We start from the raw sequence: 18,286 nt of genomic DNA, 5'->3' as shown, positions 1-18,286 counted from the left end.
TGTACAAGGGAGGACGCAGTGATGCTCCCAAGGGAAACGGTTAGGAAACTTAAATAAACAGTTGCTGGGTCACTTCACAGAAGACATCAGTGAAAACATTTTCTTTGAAAAAAGGGTATGTGGGTGGCTTGGCCAGCAGTATTATTTTGGTTTTGTCTACTGTAGGGAATTATTTTTTTCCCAAACTCCTCCAGCCGGCTTAATTTAGAGCAGATTTAAGTTACGCTATGGGTAATGCCGGCATTAAATGAGTGCCAGGACTGTGGAGGTGAACTTCAGCAACCCTGTCTGTTGGGTATTGCTGAGAATTTGGATCCCAGCAGTAATTCATTAGAAATCTGATGAAATCTAATGGGTTGTAGTTTGCATGGTGTGAAATGCAAAAGCAGGAAGAAGTGAAACGCAGTGAGTAAAATAGCACGTACAATTTTTATGTTTCTTCTTTTAGCTGCTTTCCCTTTTATCCCTCCCTTTTGCATGAAAACTTGTGTCTGCCTACCTCCTGGCTGGTTTATTCCATGGAACATACATCACTGCACACGATCTGTCCGACCTACTAAGCTGCCTCCCTGAACTGCTGTCAGCACAGGCATATAGTGACGGGTAGCTGCCCTGGGATTGCTAAAAGATGTTCCCTGATGTTAGGATTAATGTGTTTTAATCAATAGTATATATCTGACTTGCTTCCAACCGTCTGGATGGCCTGAAATTTCAAAAACAGCCGTCATTGAATTAAGTTTTGCATGCTATAGGATATTTAACACAGCTTAGTTTTCAGAAAGTGCTGAGCTTACTGGGTGGGATCCAAAGAAAGAGAGTTAAAAAAGGAGGCGGGAGGAGCTCAGCTTTGCAGTCTTTAATTTTGAGGGGCCAAGTGATGGGCAGGGATCCCTAACTCTAGGTTTTGCCATACTGCCTTCCAAAATGTCCCTGGGGAGCAGCAAACCCCCCAGGCTGGATCCCAGAATACCAGCACGTGAACTGGAAAAACAGCTGGAATACAGAGCCTACAGAAATGCTGAGGGTGCCAAGGTAAGGTATTCAACCTTACTTTGTTTTCTTACTTGAGTATAGGAAAACAGCTTTCCAAATGAATTTCAGAATACTTTCTGGAACTTGAGTGAGAAAATGGGTTGCTCTTCAGACCTGCTTAAGGTCTTCAAAGGGATGCTATCTTGACTTAGCCCACCAAACCAAGGTGCCAGGTCAGTGGAGGGACAAAGGCTTCTCCTCAAGTGTTTAGTAAGGCTCCCACACTGAAGTGCCCCCAGTAGCATCACTTCTTCTCTCATGATAGAGAAGGCTAGGGGGACTGGCCATGTTATTTAAGAGCCTAAGTTGGGTCCCAGCACTGTTGCTATTTTCCGCTGCCCAAAATTGCTCCTGCAAGGTCTCGGCAAGGCCAGGTCTGCTGAACCGAGCTCCCAGCTCTGCCTGCGGACAGCCCAGCCCCGGGGCACTGCACCAGCCTGCCTGGAAGCAGAGCCTGGCTGCAGCGTGAGCCCTGGGCCACCAAGGTCAGCGCAGTGGATGTGCCACTGCAGCAGATGTGCTGCTATGCTGCTGAACATGAGGATGGGTGGCCATCACGGCAGTGTCATGATTTCACAGACCTTGAGACCTGAGTGGCAGCAGCTAAGCACAACAGCCTGTGGGGAATGATAAACTAAAGCCCTCGTTTATTACAATCTCCTCTGAAATTGGTCGTGCCCCTGCCTGGTGCCCGGGCTGCACTTCTGCATTATCTGCCTCTCCAGACAGGAGAATGTGGCAAATGCAAAATCCCGGCTCCATTAAGATCTTTGTCAGGTTTGTGCATCTGAAAGATCTGGAACAACCTCAGACTTCACCATTTTGTGCTAGCTGTTAACAGCAGGTGCTTAAGGCTGTTGTCACCCCTGGGGTTCAAACCAAGGGGGAACAGATTGGATAATTTGAGATTATTAGAGAAAGCTCTTGAGTTGCTTGAAATTGTGGGCACCGACCCGTGCTGTCCAAATACACAGCGTTAATGGTCCTCAGAGAACAAAAATCAGAAGTTAATGAAAATATTAAATTTTCTGTGCGGATCACTTCTACTCTCGCTAAGCCCTGGGATTTTGAAAGCATCTGACTCCTCACCTCCGATGGGCGGGTTTGAATTCTGAATAACTTAAATGTTGTGATCACTGTGGTTTCATTACAACTTAATCACTAGGGATAGTTTTTCTTTTTTATCAACTACTTGTTGTTCCAATGTGTGATATCAGTGGAAGAAATGTGACTGTGGTGTTGTTTTTTAACAATAAAAAATGCCTTATCTCCTGGGCAGCAGTTTTCTGAACTTTCACCAGTTGAAGACTGGATTGGCTCAAAGTATTGAGCTCATCTTCCTCTGTCCCATGCATTGTTCAGGGATGAGGCTTTTCGCCAGCCTCCCACTGCCTGTTAAGTAGCTAAATCCTGAAAGATTTAAATGCTGCTTCTGCAGCCCTGTGAGGGGTAGTTCCCTGGCCTGCTGATACAAGCAACCAGTGGATTTATTTGTACTAGAGGTGAAGCAGAAGAGTTGACACTGAACCCCTGGGAGTTTACTCCAAGCTCTGCATCTGACTCTGCGAGTGACCTTCTGAAGTCACTTTGAGCCAGATTCTTAAAGGTATGAAGGAGTCAGCAAGTTCTGCTGATTTCAGTAATGTGTTTGCTGTAGGCTGTTACACCTGTTGCCTGAGTAAAACCAGCCTTACCTGTGATATCATTTTGTACATTTGTGTAGCTGTATTTCTAACAATGCTTTTCTTGACCTAGAAATATGATTTACAAATGAAGGGCAAATAAAGCTAAATAGTTTTTTATGTTGCAAGAATATCAGATTTTGGCCCAACTGAAGACTACATATATTCCAGCCTAACAGCTGACAGGTTAGAAGTGTCTAAGTCCATGTAATGCATTGACAGCCCACCTGCTGTTCTTACTGGCTTCAATATTTTGTATTTGTCGGCAGCACTAATCACAAGGCACTTCTGTCCAATGGGCAGTTGTAGCTTTACAAGGTGTTGTAACTTCTTTTTAAAAATAAGAGAAAAAAACAAAAGAACAAAAGAACTCTATACATCTCCATTTTTGATACAGCAGTGCTCCATGGTTAGGGGCTTACGTTGCGAAAGTTCACAGAAATAAGGGACTTCCACCTCTGGTGGTGAGTTCTCCAGCACCTGGACATGTGTGCCTGTTAGTCATTGCACAATAACACAAATCTACACATAATGGTTTTATCATCTTTATTGGCTTCTCGGAATGGGACAGTGTGGTTTGAAGCATGGAATTTGTTTTAGTCATCTGAAAAAGAGACTTGTAGTCTAAACTGTATATATCTATTCTGGGTTTCTGTGCTCAGCCAGGAGAGATAGTCACTTCCAGGAGACTTTTCATCACTTTAAGATTAATTTCAGGGGATGACTAACTTAGGTTGGATACATGTCTTTCTGGTCATTAAAACTGGATAGAGTAAATTCCATCCCAAGGGGCTAAGACAACCACTCTGCAAAGTTGTCTAAATACCTTTAATTCTTATTATCATTCCTTAAGATACAAAGGTGTGTAGCACTAGCACTTCAGAATATTTAAAGTATTAAAAAAAAAAAAAAAAGCAGGCCAGAGGTGGAAGCAGGGACAGGTGACTTTGGGAGCAATAGAGAGACACTGTCCAAATACACATGGATAAAGTAAGGAATATCAAAATCCACATGGGGTTAAGTGTGGTGGTGGACATGAAGGACACAAGAAAGGCTTCTATCAGTACGTTAGCAGCAAAAGGAAACCTAGAAGAAATGTGGGCCTATTTCTGAGTGGGACTGTGAACTGAAATGTGATGGAGCAAGTAATCCTGGAAAGCATTTCTAAACGTGTGAAGAACAAGAACGTGACTGGGGGTAGTCAGCATGAATTTATGAAGGAGAAATATCACCTGGCCAACCTGGTAGCCTGCTGTGACGTGATGACTCTTGGTGAGAGATGTTGTTTATCTTGGCTTCAGTAAGGCTTTCAATGCCGTCTCTTGTAACATCTTTGTAGGAAAAAATGATGAAGAACAGACTAGATAAGTGAACAGAAGTGGGCAGAGAGGAACCTCGTGGACTTCAACAGAGGGATGTGCAAAGCCCTGCACCTTGGGAGGAATTACCCCATGCACCAGTACACGCTGGGAACCAGCCTGCTGGAGAGCAGCTTTGCAGAGAAGGACCTGGGGGTCCTGGTGTGCACCAAGGGTGTAAAGAAGATGAAGCCAGACTTTTTTCAGGGATACTCAGTGAAAGGACAAAGAGAAACCATCACAAAACAAAAATCAAGAAATTCCATTTAAACATAAGAAGACCTTTTTCTCTGTGAGGGTGGGTTTTCACTACTTTGACTGCCCAGAGAGGTTGCGGAATCTATCCTTGGAGATGTTCAAAACTCAACTGGACTTGGTCGTGGACAACCTGCTCTAGCTGACTGTGTTAAGCAGGGGACCAGAGGATCTCCTGAGGTCCCTTCCAGCTTCAGCTGTTCTGTGATTCTCTGGTGGCAGAGGGGCTTCAGAATCCTCACAAGCATGGCCAAGCCTTTCTTTGTCTCTCTTATCATTAACAAAACAGTCAGAGCTCTATTCTGTGCAGCCAGGCTACGTCTAAACGTTTGAGAATGTGAAATCCACAGAAATACTGTAGAAATGCAAAATATGTAATTGTTGCCTTTTTGATATTAGCTTGTAATTAATTTGATTTTGTTTAATGACAAAGGAATAAATATCTCCTGAATGTGTGCAAAGAGAACCCACAGAACTGTTACGGGCTAGCAACTTCACAAAGGAACATCTGTTAAAAGGAAATGACCTGCACAAAGTCATCGCAAGTCTATTATGCACTAACTGGCTACCTATTGAGAACTAAATGACGCAAATGAGTTATAGTCATTGGCTTTTCATCTCCTGCGAATTGGGCTCAAATCCCTAATAAGGCACCAGGTGAAAATGAGTCTCTAAGGCCTCTCTTCCAAATCCCCTGTTAGGCACCGTATAAATTAGCACATTAGCAGGCTTGCCTCAGGGGAAAAGCGGGACTAGGACAGCAGGTGTGTCACAGAGCATAATTGAGATGCAGCGGCAGAGAAGAGTGGGGCTTCTGCACAGCACCAAGCTGCTTCACGCCAGCACTATTGATCTGTAACTTCCATGAGGCTGGCTCCAGGTTTTAGAAACCCTCTCTCTTATTCAGCAAGGAAGCCCTCCAAGGGGAAAAACAAACCACTGAAGTTTATGATTGACTAGGCCGAGCAATACAGGATCCCCAGGTACGAAAATATTCGTCAATATTAATTTGGCACAGATAAACAGTTCAGAAGACAAACCACGGATGGTTTGCTTGTGTTTTTTCCTGTTCAAAGTCTACTCAGAGTGCTGTGAAGACTATGCTGTGAGTGAGAGGAGGAGGAGGAGCTATTGGGGATCGATCGGTGTGCTGTTTGCAAACTCTCTGTTTGCACAGAGAGTGTCTTTTTTTCTCTGCAGATGTAGGTATGTCAGCAGGGTGGAAGAGTGGAGTGAGTTGGAGACAGTTCTGGTAGGGAAGGATTTCAGTGAGCAGAAACAATGTGGATGGGGGAAAAGAAACGGAAGAGTAATCTTTGCAGTGTACAATGGGATAAAAAAAAAAGTTTAAATAAATTTTCAAACTTTTTCAGATTCATTCCCCTTCTGTGTTATGATATATAGTGTTCTCTGATCTGCGTGACAGCGAGAAGGCCGCCTGTCCTTCATGCCAAACAGCAGCGTGGAATGGGGTCAGAGGAGGTCCTGCAAGCCACCTGGCAGCCTGCATTTCCCAACCTGCCACGCTAATGCAAGATGTCATCAGCTCCAGGGTAGACAGAAGCGGATACCTCTATGATTCAAAGTTCAGGGCTCTCGTACCTTATATATTTACCTGACAGAATACCAGAGCAATCCGCTTGCTGTCATAAAGCACTGGGAGAGGGTTTCCTGGTGGAGATGTGAGCATTCAGAGAGTCACATTTCTAGGGCTCAGCTGAGTTATTCCTGTTGACAAAGCAGGGCTGATGCGTTGAAGTGAAGCACTGATAAAAAGCAGTAAAAACACTTTGTTTGTTCTTATCAGGAGCTATTTGCAAACCTGCCAAACTGGAAAATAGTCATTTTTTTTTCACCTTTTGCTTAGTGATTATAAAATTCTTATTAGAGCATTACCCTTCTTCCCTGATGATGATTAAGAGACTATCTCACAAAACTTTGGATTAAATTGATGTGTTCACTGCTTTAATCTTGAGGAAGCAAATTAATCTCTCCTGACATTCTGATGGCTTTACTGGATGACACAAAGAATTATATTGGCAGAAGGATGCAGCTGAAGTCTAAAAGCAGAGATCCCAATTAGCTGCTGTTGAGTAAATCCCAGCTGCCCTTCAACCCTTCAAAGATGATACATGGGATTCTGTGCAGTCTGTCTACCTCGGGATCTGAAAAAGCAAAATGAAATGTATTTAAAAGGTATCCCTAAAACTAAATAGATGCCTGTAAGTATTGGTGAATATCCATGAGTATGAGCCTAAATTTATTTCTGAAATAGCCTTGAGTTCATGAAAACAAGACTTCTTTCTATTAAAAAAATGTTAGCGTGTTGTTCTTTGCCTCCTGAGGCAGAATCAAAGGGAGACTGTCTGAAATTATTCACATGAAAAGTAATGACAAGGGAAAAGAGGTATGTGAAATTTGAGGATTAGGAAAAGGGGTTTAATCCAGACTAACAAATTGGCTAGAGGTTAGGCACACGCAGTAGAAAGAGGCATAGATCTCTCTAATTCCTCTTGAATTGCGGTCTCCCAAATGCCCTAATAATCATGCTGTAGATTCAATATTTGTAGTCCTTTCTAGCTTAAACATAACAAAGAGAAAAATGATCCCTGATTTTCTCTATTGACTACCCTGGTATGGCTGTCTCTCATTTTTTATTTGTTTATTGACTAGAGAAACCCCAATGCAATACTAGCTAGGACCTCAAGGTGAGCCAGACGCAGACCCATTCTGTGAGGAGTAGGTGAGGCAACTGAACAAGCTCTTCAGCTGAAGGACCAGACATGGGTTTTGCAGACATCCTTGCTGAGAATAATGTGTACCTAATTCTGAGAGTCTCTGTTCCAGCTAATTAATATTGTCTGACAAGCAATAAATAAATACATAAATCAGTACTACTATACCCACATAACTTTGAGCATTTAAAGACCTCTGTTCCTGAACAACCTTAGGCACTCTGGCTGAAAATATTGTTGTTGGGGTCCTGTTTCTTCAGTCTATAGAGTATATCATTCCATCTGCAGAAAGAGTTATACAAAAGCTTTTTACATTGTTGTGGAAAACTCTGACCTTTTACATAATTGATGGGGGGGAAAGAAACTGGAGACCTTTTCTCTAAAAGTGTGTATGTGTATAAGGCACAAAAGTCTGACTCTTTTGTCACCTGTGGTAAAAATTTCAAATAAGGGATTTTGTTATCTAAAAAAAGGTCTTTTTACTTGCCTTGCATCAAATTACAGTGTGAATTTTTTGGGGTAAAGAAGCAGCAGAAACATACAGTATGGCATGTATGTATGGCATAAATAACATTGTACCTACGTTTCCTTAGTGTTTGTGTGTGTGTTTTTGTTGTATTTTTGTTTGTTTTTGACATACAAACGCATGGTTGCATTTATAATATCGTATGCAACAATCCAACACCTTCTCTGGAATCACATCCCTCTTGGCATTTTGATTTGAACTGAGTAGAGAATCTGAAGATGGAATGTCAGCTTTTCACTGCTGAATTTAAGGCTGGTGTTGTTTCTCTGTGGTCACTAGGTCAATATTTTGTCATAGTAGTAACAGGTTATGATAAACAGGTTCCTACAGAAAGACTGTTACTTAATTTGTATTAATTTATATGAATTGTATGGTATCATATAACATCAGGAAGCTACTACAGAACAGTAGTTATTCTCCAGCATGCTTTTTATGAAATTCTTACCTTGCAGATGATGATCATATAGGTTATATGCAGTCAGCCCCATGGTAGCCCTCTTTTGAAGGCTGGTGGGCTCCCAGCACAGAAGGAAATCACATCATCAGTGGAAGATCTTCAGACCGTTATAATCCTATATTGGTCCTTTTAGTCCTTTAGCAGGACCTAATTCATTCTGAACACTTTCTTTAAGCAGGAGGGCATTTCAGCCTTATGCAATCGTTGCTTTCAAAGTCAACTCTTACAGAACAACTGCTTCACTAACATATCCAAGATGGTAGTGTTATCTATAGTATGGTAATAGGAACTGTTGCAATATCATAGACTCTACAACCTTAATTCTTTAATCTAAAGAAATACGAGATTACTGTTTTCATAAATCTTTAGGTGGTGTAGGAACAATCATGTAGTCTGTCCTTCTGCCTTAAGGCAGGATGAGCAATGCATAAACTGTTTCTGGCAGATACTGTCTAACCTGTTTTTAAAGACTCTGGTGATGGAGACTCCAACACCTCCCTAGGGAAACCTTTGTTGTACTTCACTATCCTTCCAATGAGACTCATTGGGGTGATGGATGTATTTAAAAATACAGGAGAACTGAGGAAACAAAAGAGAGAACAAGAGTTAAAGGCATAAGCCAATTGAAGGGAGGCTTATAAAACTATGATCCTTTTATGTGAATCATTACATAAGGGATATCTGAGGGTAATGGGATGACTTAGGCTCGGGGGATAAAATGGTTCTTGTGGAAAACAGAAAAGGTATTTTTCTTTTTTCTTAGTCCCACAAACTATGACATTCTGTATTACTAGGAAGTCCTGAGAATGCCAAAGAAATTGTATTATTTGATTACAGGCCTAACACTAAACCAATCTTAACAAGGAACTGGAACTGTAGATGCATTATGAAAACTTAGACTACCATTCATGGCTAGTTCTTGGGGGAGTTCTAGAATTATTTCTTCCTGCACTTCAAAGGAAAACAAACAAACAAACAAAAATCTAGAACTTATCTCCCACAAAAATCAAAAGGATGAATGAAATACTTATCTCTGGCTGCCTTGTATCTAGTTATGCATAGTTGTAAGGAGAGTGTTTACAGCAATGGGACACTGATGTATTCACTGGAACCCAAAGTGTTCTGTGAAAAATACTGAAGTACAAAAGCAATTACCATTAATCACTATATACGATGGAAGTAGCATTATCACCAAGTGATAGTGTCTTGTGAAATAATATGTTAGCACCTAGGCTAAAAAGAACAATTTCTGCGTTGCTATTACTGTTATCTCAGGAATGCTTATATATATATATATTATTTTTTTTTAATGTTTTGCTGTCCAAGTGGGTTTTGACCTTAGTAAAGAGCACTGTTTTCCAACAGGGAAAGCTAATTTTCCATAATAATGAAGAGCATAGCTTTTGCAACCTTTGGGTGTGCAAACTGGAAACAATTGTTGAAAGCCCTCAAATAGGGCTTGGCAAAGGGAGGCAATGGCTTCTGCCCAAGTGAAATTCAGCTACCATGCAGAAAAGCAGTGCCAGCTCTCTGTATCTCTATATCCTGCCAATTACTTAGGCAGACCATAGGTGAAAGGCTGCCCTTTTGCACCAAGCGCGTGGAATTGCCTGAGTGCACCTCGCAGCCAGTTCAAGTGAGGATGACAGGTGGGGGCAACCTGCAGTAGCAGAATTCGGGGAAGGCTGGAAGCAAAGAAGCAGGAACTTTCATCTGATGATGAGGCAAGGAATGTCAAAGGAAAATGAACTGGCACATATCCTTTGCCATATAATTGGATATCACTTTATATGGCTTAGTGCTCATCAGTGTATCTTCTCTGTTTGGGAACTAACTGGCAGTACCTGCGGCACCTGCAATAATGCTATTGCCTTGTAGGAAACTTTGGTGTAACTGCTGGGATAAATTGCATAGTAATTTGCCCTGACAATAAATAACATTTCCTGTACCTGCCCCATATATTTTGTCAGGGTAGCCCCATGTATTTTGTCATCAAGCTGTGGATGTGAAAGCATGCCTTTGCTGTTATTCTTATTTATTTATTTATAATCACTAGGTCTGCGAAAAAGCCCGACTCTTTTGTACTCTGCTGGCAACGTTATTTGAATCACTGGAGGTATATAGTGTGCTCCTATAGTGTATATAGTATATACTATATAGTGTGCTCCTATATAGTAGCTCACACTACCACTTCTAGAATTCATCTAGCAGTAGGGGTATCCCTGGGCAAATTCTCTTTACCTGTTTTCTATGTATTTTGAGGATGTTTATTAAAAGTCTCATCCATTTACACAAAGTGGTCTATTTAAACATGGTCGGGAAAAGTTGTAGATAAATGGCTGTCATGCTTCTGTCTTTGCCCTCGAGAAATGACTTTACAATTTTTAGCTGTCTGCTTAGCCCTCCACACCCAAACTTCTCCTTAAAACCTGAATTAGGAGAGTTTGTTTTGGAGAGGGGAAAAAAAAAAAAGTGCATTTTGGTGCTATGCAGCTGGGAAGAGGAAAATTACTAAGGAAAACGTCTTGTCTTTCAGAAGAAGCATTATGTACATAAATCTCTGCGTTTCTACCTTTCTCAGTAATTGCATCTTTATATTTATACAAAAACCCTTTATTCCAAGGAATGAATTAAATCAACTCTGAAATTCAAGTTTACCTGAAAACAGCAACTGTTTAGCAGCTCACTAAGATGTAGCACAAAAGCATATGATAGCATAGAATTTTCAAATGGTTAATTTCATAGTGTAAGCCACATTTTAAACAAATTCTACAATTTCTGTACATTCCTGCTGTCAAGAGGTAGCTTTGATGATATTTCTTTACCATGGTTTCGTTAGAGCTAAATATCATCTCTAATGTTAATGTGTTAGCCTGTCCCTGAAAAACGGTAATGTAAGTATTTTATCAATATAGCAATGGGACAAACCAGCCGTGTTTTCCAAAGTCAGAAAAATTCTGTGTGAATGCCCAGATCTTGTATGTTCTTGTCTGCTATCTCTGTTTTAGGTATATGCTTGGCAGCTCTGAAATTGCTTCTAGAGCAAATATTTTCTTCCACGGTATGAAGAACTGCATGTATGACAAGTATAAAAATCTCCAGGGATTTTTTGAGATATCGTTATCTTTAAGTAAATTGAGAATTTAGAAAATGTATGCATGTCTGTTGGAATTTATTTAGCACATTCTCCTGTATTTAATACAATAGATCCAAGAAGAATATTTCTTTGTTGATTTAATGATAAAAAGATGTGCCCCTTACATGTTCAGCTTTTGATAATGTCTGCCTGAAAAATAAACTATTGATATGGCACAAAATGAATGTACTGGATTTCTGAAATTGGCTTTGCTATGGTTTTGTAGTAACTTTTTGGAAACATTATTTTGTCTTCCGGTAAATTTCACAAAATTACACCCATTCAAATTTAAAAAGATGTTTTGGTTTTGTACTTCTAATACATTTTATAACTATTGCATATGGAGATATCAGCCATTGGTTGTGTTAACTTCTTTTTCTTCATTTTAATGTTGTTCCATTCAAACCATGTGGGTATTTGCGTACGTATAGCTGGAGATAAGAGTAAACCACAAAATTACTGAAAAAATGTATTTGTACTTTTTTCATAATTAAGAGGTTGTTTACCCTTGAGTAGGTTTTAAGTGGATTCAGTCTCATATTCCTTCAAAGTTGCAACAATCTTTGAAAGTCTTCCATTTCAAATATTAAATACTAACTAATAATTCAGATGTGGGGATTCGCGAGTTCAAATTAACTTTGCATGATTTCTCTTTATGAATCTACAACAAATTTAAAAATATTCAAGATCCCTAAAACTTTCAGGTGCAGCCAGCATATTCCTGACTCATTTAAAGAGAAACTTGAGGCACTTCTTGTCAGAGGGAATAGCTATCTATCCTGACTACCAATGAATTCTGCTGCGTTGATTAGGTTTGAATCCTCTGTTTCTGTCTCTCTTACCCTGATTATTTATTTATTTATTTGACAGAGTGCTCATCTCTTAGCTAGAAGGAAGGACCTCTGCGGTCACCTGTGGTCTGTACCTATCTGTCATTTAAGTTTTGTAAGCTTCTCCAGAGTATTATTTTCTATTCAGTTTATTTGCATTTTTGTTTTTTGGCTGTTGTGTTAAGCATTGCGCAAACACAGAACAGGAATGAATTCCTTCCCTCCGGTAGTGGGTACATGTCAATTATTTAATATGGAAATCCCGTTCTTTCCAAGCACCCAATGTAAAGGTCAGGATATTTATGGATCACAGCTGAGCTGCTCTTTCTTGCACTAGATGATAAGTGAATTGAGGAGGACGAACCCAGCTCAAATTAATGTCCCACACAGCTCTGAAGTAGGCATCTTATACCATCTTTGAGGTAGGGATCTCAGACCCATGCAGACCACTGATTTAAACGTGGCTTCTTAAGGTACTTATTGCCACAGTGACAGCCAGCACCGTAACCTCTGGATCGGCCAGCCTTCCTCTCTCTGAATGAGTGGAGTTTGCCACTTAAATTAAGTGATGGGTTTCCAATTCTCCTTGCTTTAAAATTTAGGGTCATATTCTTTGCTTGCGTCTATCAGGGATGCAGCACTTCCAAAGGGGATGTGCAAAATAGCATCATCTCTGATTTGTAGCTCAAAAACTTCATCTAAATATCAGATGCTGTAGGGCTACGACTTAGCACCACACTGCATGATGCAGCTGTTCATGGTCCAGAGCTACAGTTACGCCTCTTGCCTGCTGCTGGCTTGGAGGTAGGGTGTAGAAGGTTGGGCTGAAGGGATATCCCAAGGTCTCAGAGTAAATGAATGCCTGAAGCATTCAAATGAAACAGGTTCAGTAGAAATAGCTGCCATTAAGGGGACATGGGCTAATAACCAATGCATCCTGTTATGTCAATGAAGCTGAAAGGAAAACTAGACTGAAAGGGTTGAGTACCTCTCTGTATAGTGGGGGAGGGGAAGGTTGCAGGAGGGTCTGTGTTTTACTTTCTGCCCACATGGTCCCTGGAGAGAACTGGAAGCAAAGGGGCTGCTCTGTGGACGAGCACACAGCTGACTGGTCTAAGGCTTCTCTAAAGAAAAGGAAAAAAAAAAGAAAAAAAAAAAGCCCTGACTGGCTTCTGATTGGTTTCTGCTACTCTTCAGGGAGCCTTGATACCCATGCATGTTGAGAACAAAGAATGCAACACACAGAAAATGCTTAGAAAATACTTAGAAAATATGGAAGTCTTGTTTAACCAAGAAGTCATTAAGTAGCTCTCGAAGTTACAGCTGATGGTTTCACATACAATTCAGTTTTAGATTTTTGTCTTCACCTCATTTCTCCTCTAATATCCATGAGTTCCACGGGAAAAATGGTTTATGTGACACCCCTACAAATATTGCAGAAAATCATTTAATTTCCTGGCAATAGTAAGCATGCAGTTATATGCAACGTGTTATTACCTGATATCCAAATATATCATTATTTCGTTCACCAGGTGGTGTTCCAGGTAAATGCATTGATCATTCTTTTGACATTTTCTTGTGGATCTTGCTGTGCGAGGGTTTTCTGCTGTGCAGTTCTTTGTTTTCAGTCTGGTTGGATGTAGGGAAACCATTACAGAGAGGAGAGGCCAAGTCATGCTGCAGTAAAAATGAACAAGAAATGTGATATTTATATCACCTTATGGATTCTTTCCCATATCATATTTAATAGTGTCTACTCTCAGAGTTGCAGGTTAGTGTGAATTGTCGTAGGTAATAAATTGATAGAATTACTGAGGAGAGCAGAAACAGGCTGGAATTTGACAGCAGGTAGGTGCATGTGTTTCATTAACCCGTAGTTTTCCACCCAGTTGTCTTCAGCAAAGCATTTTTCAGAATTCCCCATGTGATTGCTTGGCTGAATAAAGCATCCCATCAAGCTGTGACAACTGTGATGTTGTGTTGCATTTTGTGCTGAGGCTTTGATGAGGCTTGATTCATGTGTTCTGGCAGAGGCTGATCAATATAGTGCGCTGCCTTGAAAAAAATGCAGTTTGCAGGACAAATGCAGCTTTCACAACAAAGTACCTTTGTATTTGATTTGTTTGTAAATATATCTGGATCACATGCATGAGGCTTGAGGAATCATGAGCACTCTGGGGATGACAGTGACATAAGATAAGATCATTTCATCCTATTCTTTATCAAACAGGTCAGTGGTGAAAGAGTCCTGAACTGGTGGGTCCACGTGCTCTTACTACTGAGTTAGAATTGGGGATTTACATTAATGATAGTCCTAAATCAGACTAGAAACTGATGATAAAAAGCTTTGGGATGGCTTTGTGAAATAATCTTTGTGCTACTTGGGGCAAATCTAGGGTGATCCACATGGGCGAGGGCTTCAGCCCCTAGGCCAAGGAAAGCAGTTTTATGTGTGTGTGTGTATGTATTTTGATTACTAATGTTCCTTGACTGCTTTCTGACATTGGTAAAGTGTCTGGCAGGGCTGTTGTGATATGATCACACTGTCAGTAAGAGTCCCAGATACATGCAGTGTCAAAGCTGTTTTACCAGAGCGAGACAGACTGGACCGGAGCCATCACGATTACAGATTAGCAACACCATCCTGGTGGGGACTGCTGTTTGTTGGGGAATTGAGGTACCCCAGCACTTTCCTTTGGAAAAAACAGGCGGGGCTGTTAGAAGAGAACATCATGCCTGAGAGCCGAGTGTGTGAACAGCCAGAGGCTGAGAGCTGCAAGCTGCTAGGTCGACACAAGTAGGCCTGGGGGCATGTCAGTGTGGCACGTGCAAGCGAGCAGCCAAATGTCCCTTGCTGTGCTTGTGCCCAGCTGGGTGTTCAGATGCAGAGCCTCCTGCTCTGTCTGTGAGCCCTCAAGATGCAGATGCTTCAACACCTTATTTCTCAGCCTTTCAATGGCAGGCAGTTTGCCTATGGAGGACAGAAGTTACCAGTACAGTCAGATGGTATTAATTCTGCTATTTATTTATTTTAAAAAAGAGAGAGAGGCAAAATGATAGCCCACCAGCTGACTGATTTCTAAAATAATTCCTCTTGGAGACTTTCTGACTGGAGAAAGACAAGGGAGTGTTGTTATGAATCACATTGTAGAGGATGTTCCCTTCATAGTGACAACAGGAAAAAAGGTAAATGGGATACGATTAAGAGATTTTGGTGCCCAAGGCTGGTGCCAACAGGCAATTGGAGGGGGCAAACTCAGGTGTGTGGGGAAAAAGGAGATGAGAAAAGGAGGCGGTGCAAAGCCCTTCATTATTAATAGAGCAAGATTGGTGGGCACTGTGCTGAAGGAGACTGTTTTCTCTACATCTCATTTCCCAGTAACTTAAATGGGAACTCATTTGAGGAGGCTTTCTTGTAAGTTTATCAGTACATTCTATACAGTGCTGTTTCTGCAGCCTGGGGAGCCTACTGTAAAGTATCTTATTATTTCTAGATAGAATAAGAAGACCAGTCATTTCCAGAAATGAGAGCACTCTGTATAATTATGGGGAATGAGTTATGCATAATGTATACACGCTTTTAAAATAAAGATTACCTGTGCTACAGCTATCCACCCATTATTAACTTGACTTGAAGGTAGGAATCTTTCCGATGGCAAGCAAACAGGACTTAAAACAATGATAAAGGTGAAGATTTTGTAGGGTATGATGGGAAAGAAAAACCAAGAAAAAAGAAATTGAGAAAATTCCTTGGCTGCCAATATGTTATTAAAGGTGAAAGCTTACAAAGAGAACATCACATATAAAGATGCTCTCATTGAAAAACAGAGATGCCAAGTGTGGAGAAGGAGGGGAAAATGTTCTCAGTCAGAGAGCTTAGTGGAATATGAAGAACAGATGCGAGGAGGCCTGGTTTATTCCACCTAGAAAAGAATATCAGGTGAGGGGACTTGTAATCGTGTAAAGGCAGAGGTATGAGGAGATGGAAGTAAATGTAAAGGTGATCAGAAATCTCAGATTGACTGAAATAGTTAGTTGTTAAATACGAGCCCTCTCTTTCCATCACGAAATCTTTGAAATGGCGTTTTGTCTCAGATTTTGGAGGGAATATAGTAGCCAGGCTCTTGAACTGTGGTAGGAGATCAGAAGGCAGAAGCCTTGCCTCAAACCCTGTTATGCATCCTGTTGTCACGGCATGCATGACACATGATGGCAGCTGACACTCACGTTACGTTCCCCAGGACAGTATATATATATTATTTTATGTAGCAGATGTACCACTGGCATCATATCGCCTGATACAGAGGGATTGTTGAAAATTTAGGGTAAAGCTCATCCCCCACGCTGGTTTTATGTGTTTTGGTCTAGCTACCATATTTCTGGGACTCTCTATGCGATGTTTGTGCCTTTGGTGCTTTGTTTTTGAAGGGATAAATAATCCCTTGTTAAGAGGTATCTTTCTGAATGCCTCTAGACATTTTTGCTTTTCACTAGTTCCTAAAGAAAAAAGAAAAAAAAAAGGTTACTATTAAATTCCACTATCAGCTAGTCCTGTTGCTTTACTATACCTTGGGAGCAGGGTGATGCTCACAGAACTTGTCCAGAGTGTCTGAACTATGTGTTTCTACCCAGGACAACGTGGCCAAAGCCAGACTGGGTCTCCTGGAGATTGCAGTGGGCCTACGCCTGGCTTCTCTTTGCTCCCTGCACTGCTGAGCAGTGTATGGGACTTCACCTGCAGGTACCTTGGGTAGGGCTGGCTCCTGTTCATCGCTCAGGTGTATTGCATTTGATCTCAGTTTTAATTATTGTCAGTCATCAGTCTCTAATTCCCTGATGTAGAGGTGGTCTCCTCTAAAGCTTTACACTTCCTGCCATAAAGTAATTGGCACTGAACTTGTTTTAGTTATTTTCAGTCATTCCTTTTTTTTCTGAGTACTCTTTGTATTGAACACTTTGCTGAAGAACTTGTAGTGTATGACTTCTACCTTTCTTCCCTTCAGTAAGAAATTGTGCACAGTAGTATCTTCAAAAGTATGGAAATTAACTGAATTAGTAACTCAAAATTCCGAAGTAACTCAACTTCTATTTGCGTTTAGGCGTTGGGGAATGCAGGTCCGGATAAAGTCAACAGCATTTATTCTTTCAAGGGTTTCAGTCAGAACAGCAAACAATCTCCAAATTGGCTGGGTGATGAGCTCTCACAAATTTCAACAGCAATTGGACCTAGATAATTTAAGGATGTGCCTTAGCTTGAGACCCTCAATGTGTTGCTTAAGTATGTTTTCTTTTTCACATTACTGTTGAGGAAATCACCTTATGCTGCTGCTGGTAAATTCTGTTGGCATTCTGGTCTCTCTGGGCAATCAGGCCACACACAACCTGTCTCTGGAAGCCAGCTGCCCCAGGAGATCGTTGCCCTGAGACGCCTTCCCAGCAAAAATCCTCTAAATAAGGTGGCGAGTTCAGGCAAGGGCTTTCAAGAAATAACTTGTCCCTCTTTCACGTTAGCCTAGCCAACTGCCACTTACCTCTCATAGTCTTTCCTTCTAAGACACTTGCTCCTTCTCTTTAATCATCTTTTCCCCTTTCTTCTGAGTACCCTCTGATCTACTAATAGCTCTTTGGTAATGGCAGTGCTCAGCACAGGGCACAGAAGTCCAGGTGTGATTGCATCAGCACAATATTTTTCATCCAGCGTTCAGCGATATCATTAGTCATCCCGGCTTGCAGTATAGAGGGCAAATGGAGTGACTTTTCCAGTCCAAACAGTTTTAGTCATATATTGAGGCTGGCATGTAGAAGCACGCAGCCTGTAAAAGATCAGGTTTGCTATTTCATTATCAAGCCTAGCTCCTTCTTCCAGCCAAACACTCCTGGATAAATAGAGTTCTGCGCTTTGCCATTTTGCTGCTGCATATTAATACAGATTTCTCTGTGGGTGCTGAGAAGCTGGTATTCAGTGAATGTAGTTAAACCACTTTTTCCATGATTATAATGACAAGGACCTGGTGAGATCACAAGAAAGCACGCCACACATACAGGGCATTCTTTGCAGCTTGTATTAAAATTAAAAATAACTGCAGAAAAACAGGATGTTTGGGAGATTAAAAAAATGTGCATTATTTCATTTATGGCATTGCTTCTTCTAAACTGACAGTAGCATTCCAATATTTATTCTCTGCAAGTCATCAAGCAGAGGTTGGGAAAGTGGATGTCTGCTCCCTAAAGCAATTTGTTTTAGCAATGCTGTTGAAACACAGTTCAAAATAATC

General features: G+C 41.0%; 1 protein-coding gene across 2 annotated transcripts in view; it reads left to right on the top strand.

The window, feature by feature from the left end:
- LOC310892031 (uncharacterized protein) overlaps window positions 1-18,286 on the top strand; it is a 183,137-nt gene that overhangs the window by 62,042 nt on the left and 102,809 nt on the right. The window contains exon 1 of one of the 2 annotated variants that reach the window (XM_083819460.1): window positions 455-1,032. The exons of the other annotated variant lie outside the window; for it this stretch is intronic. Within the exon in view, the coding sequence (XP_083675586.1) occupies window positions 1,016-1,032 (17 nt within the window). The 5' untranslated portion in view covers window positions 455-1,015. Of the gene's footprint in view, window positions 1-454; window positions 1,033-18,286 lie in introns of those variants that run through there. 2 annotated transcript variants of the gene reach the window in all.

This window comes from Anser anser (genome assembly GCF_964211835.1).
Source record: "Anser anser genome assembly, chromosome: 1".
Classification (NCBI taxonomy): domain Eukaryota; kingdom Metazoa; phylum Chordata; class Aves; order Anseriformes; family Anatidae; genus Anser; species Anser anser.
This window is presented reverse-complemented; position numbering and strand designations above follow the sequence as displayed.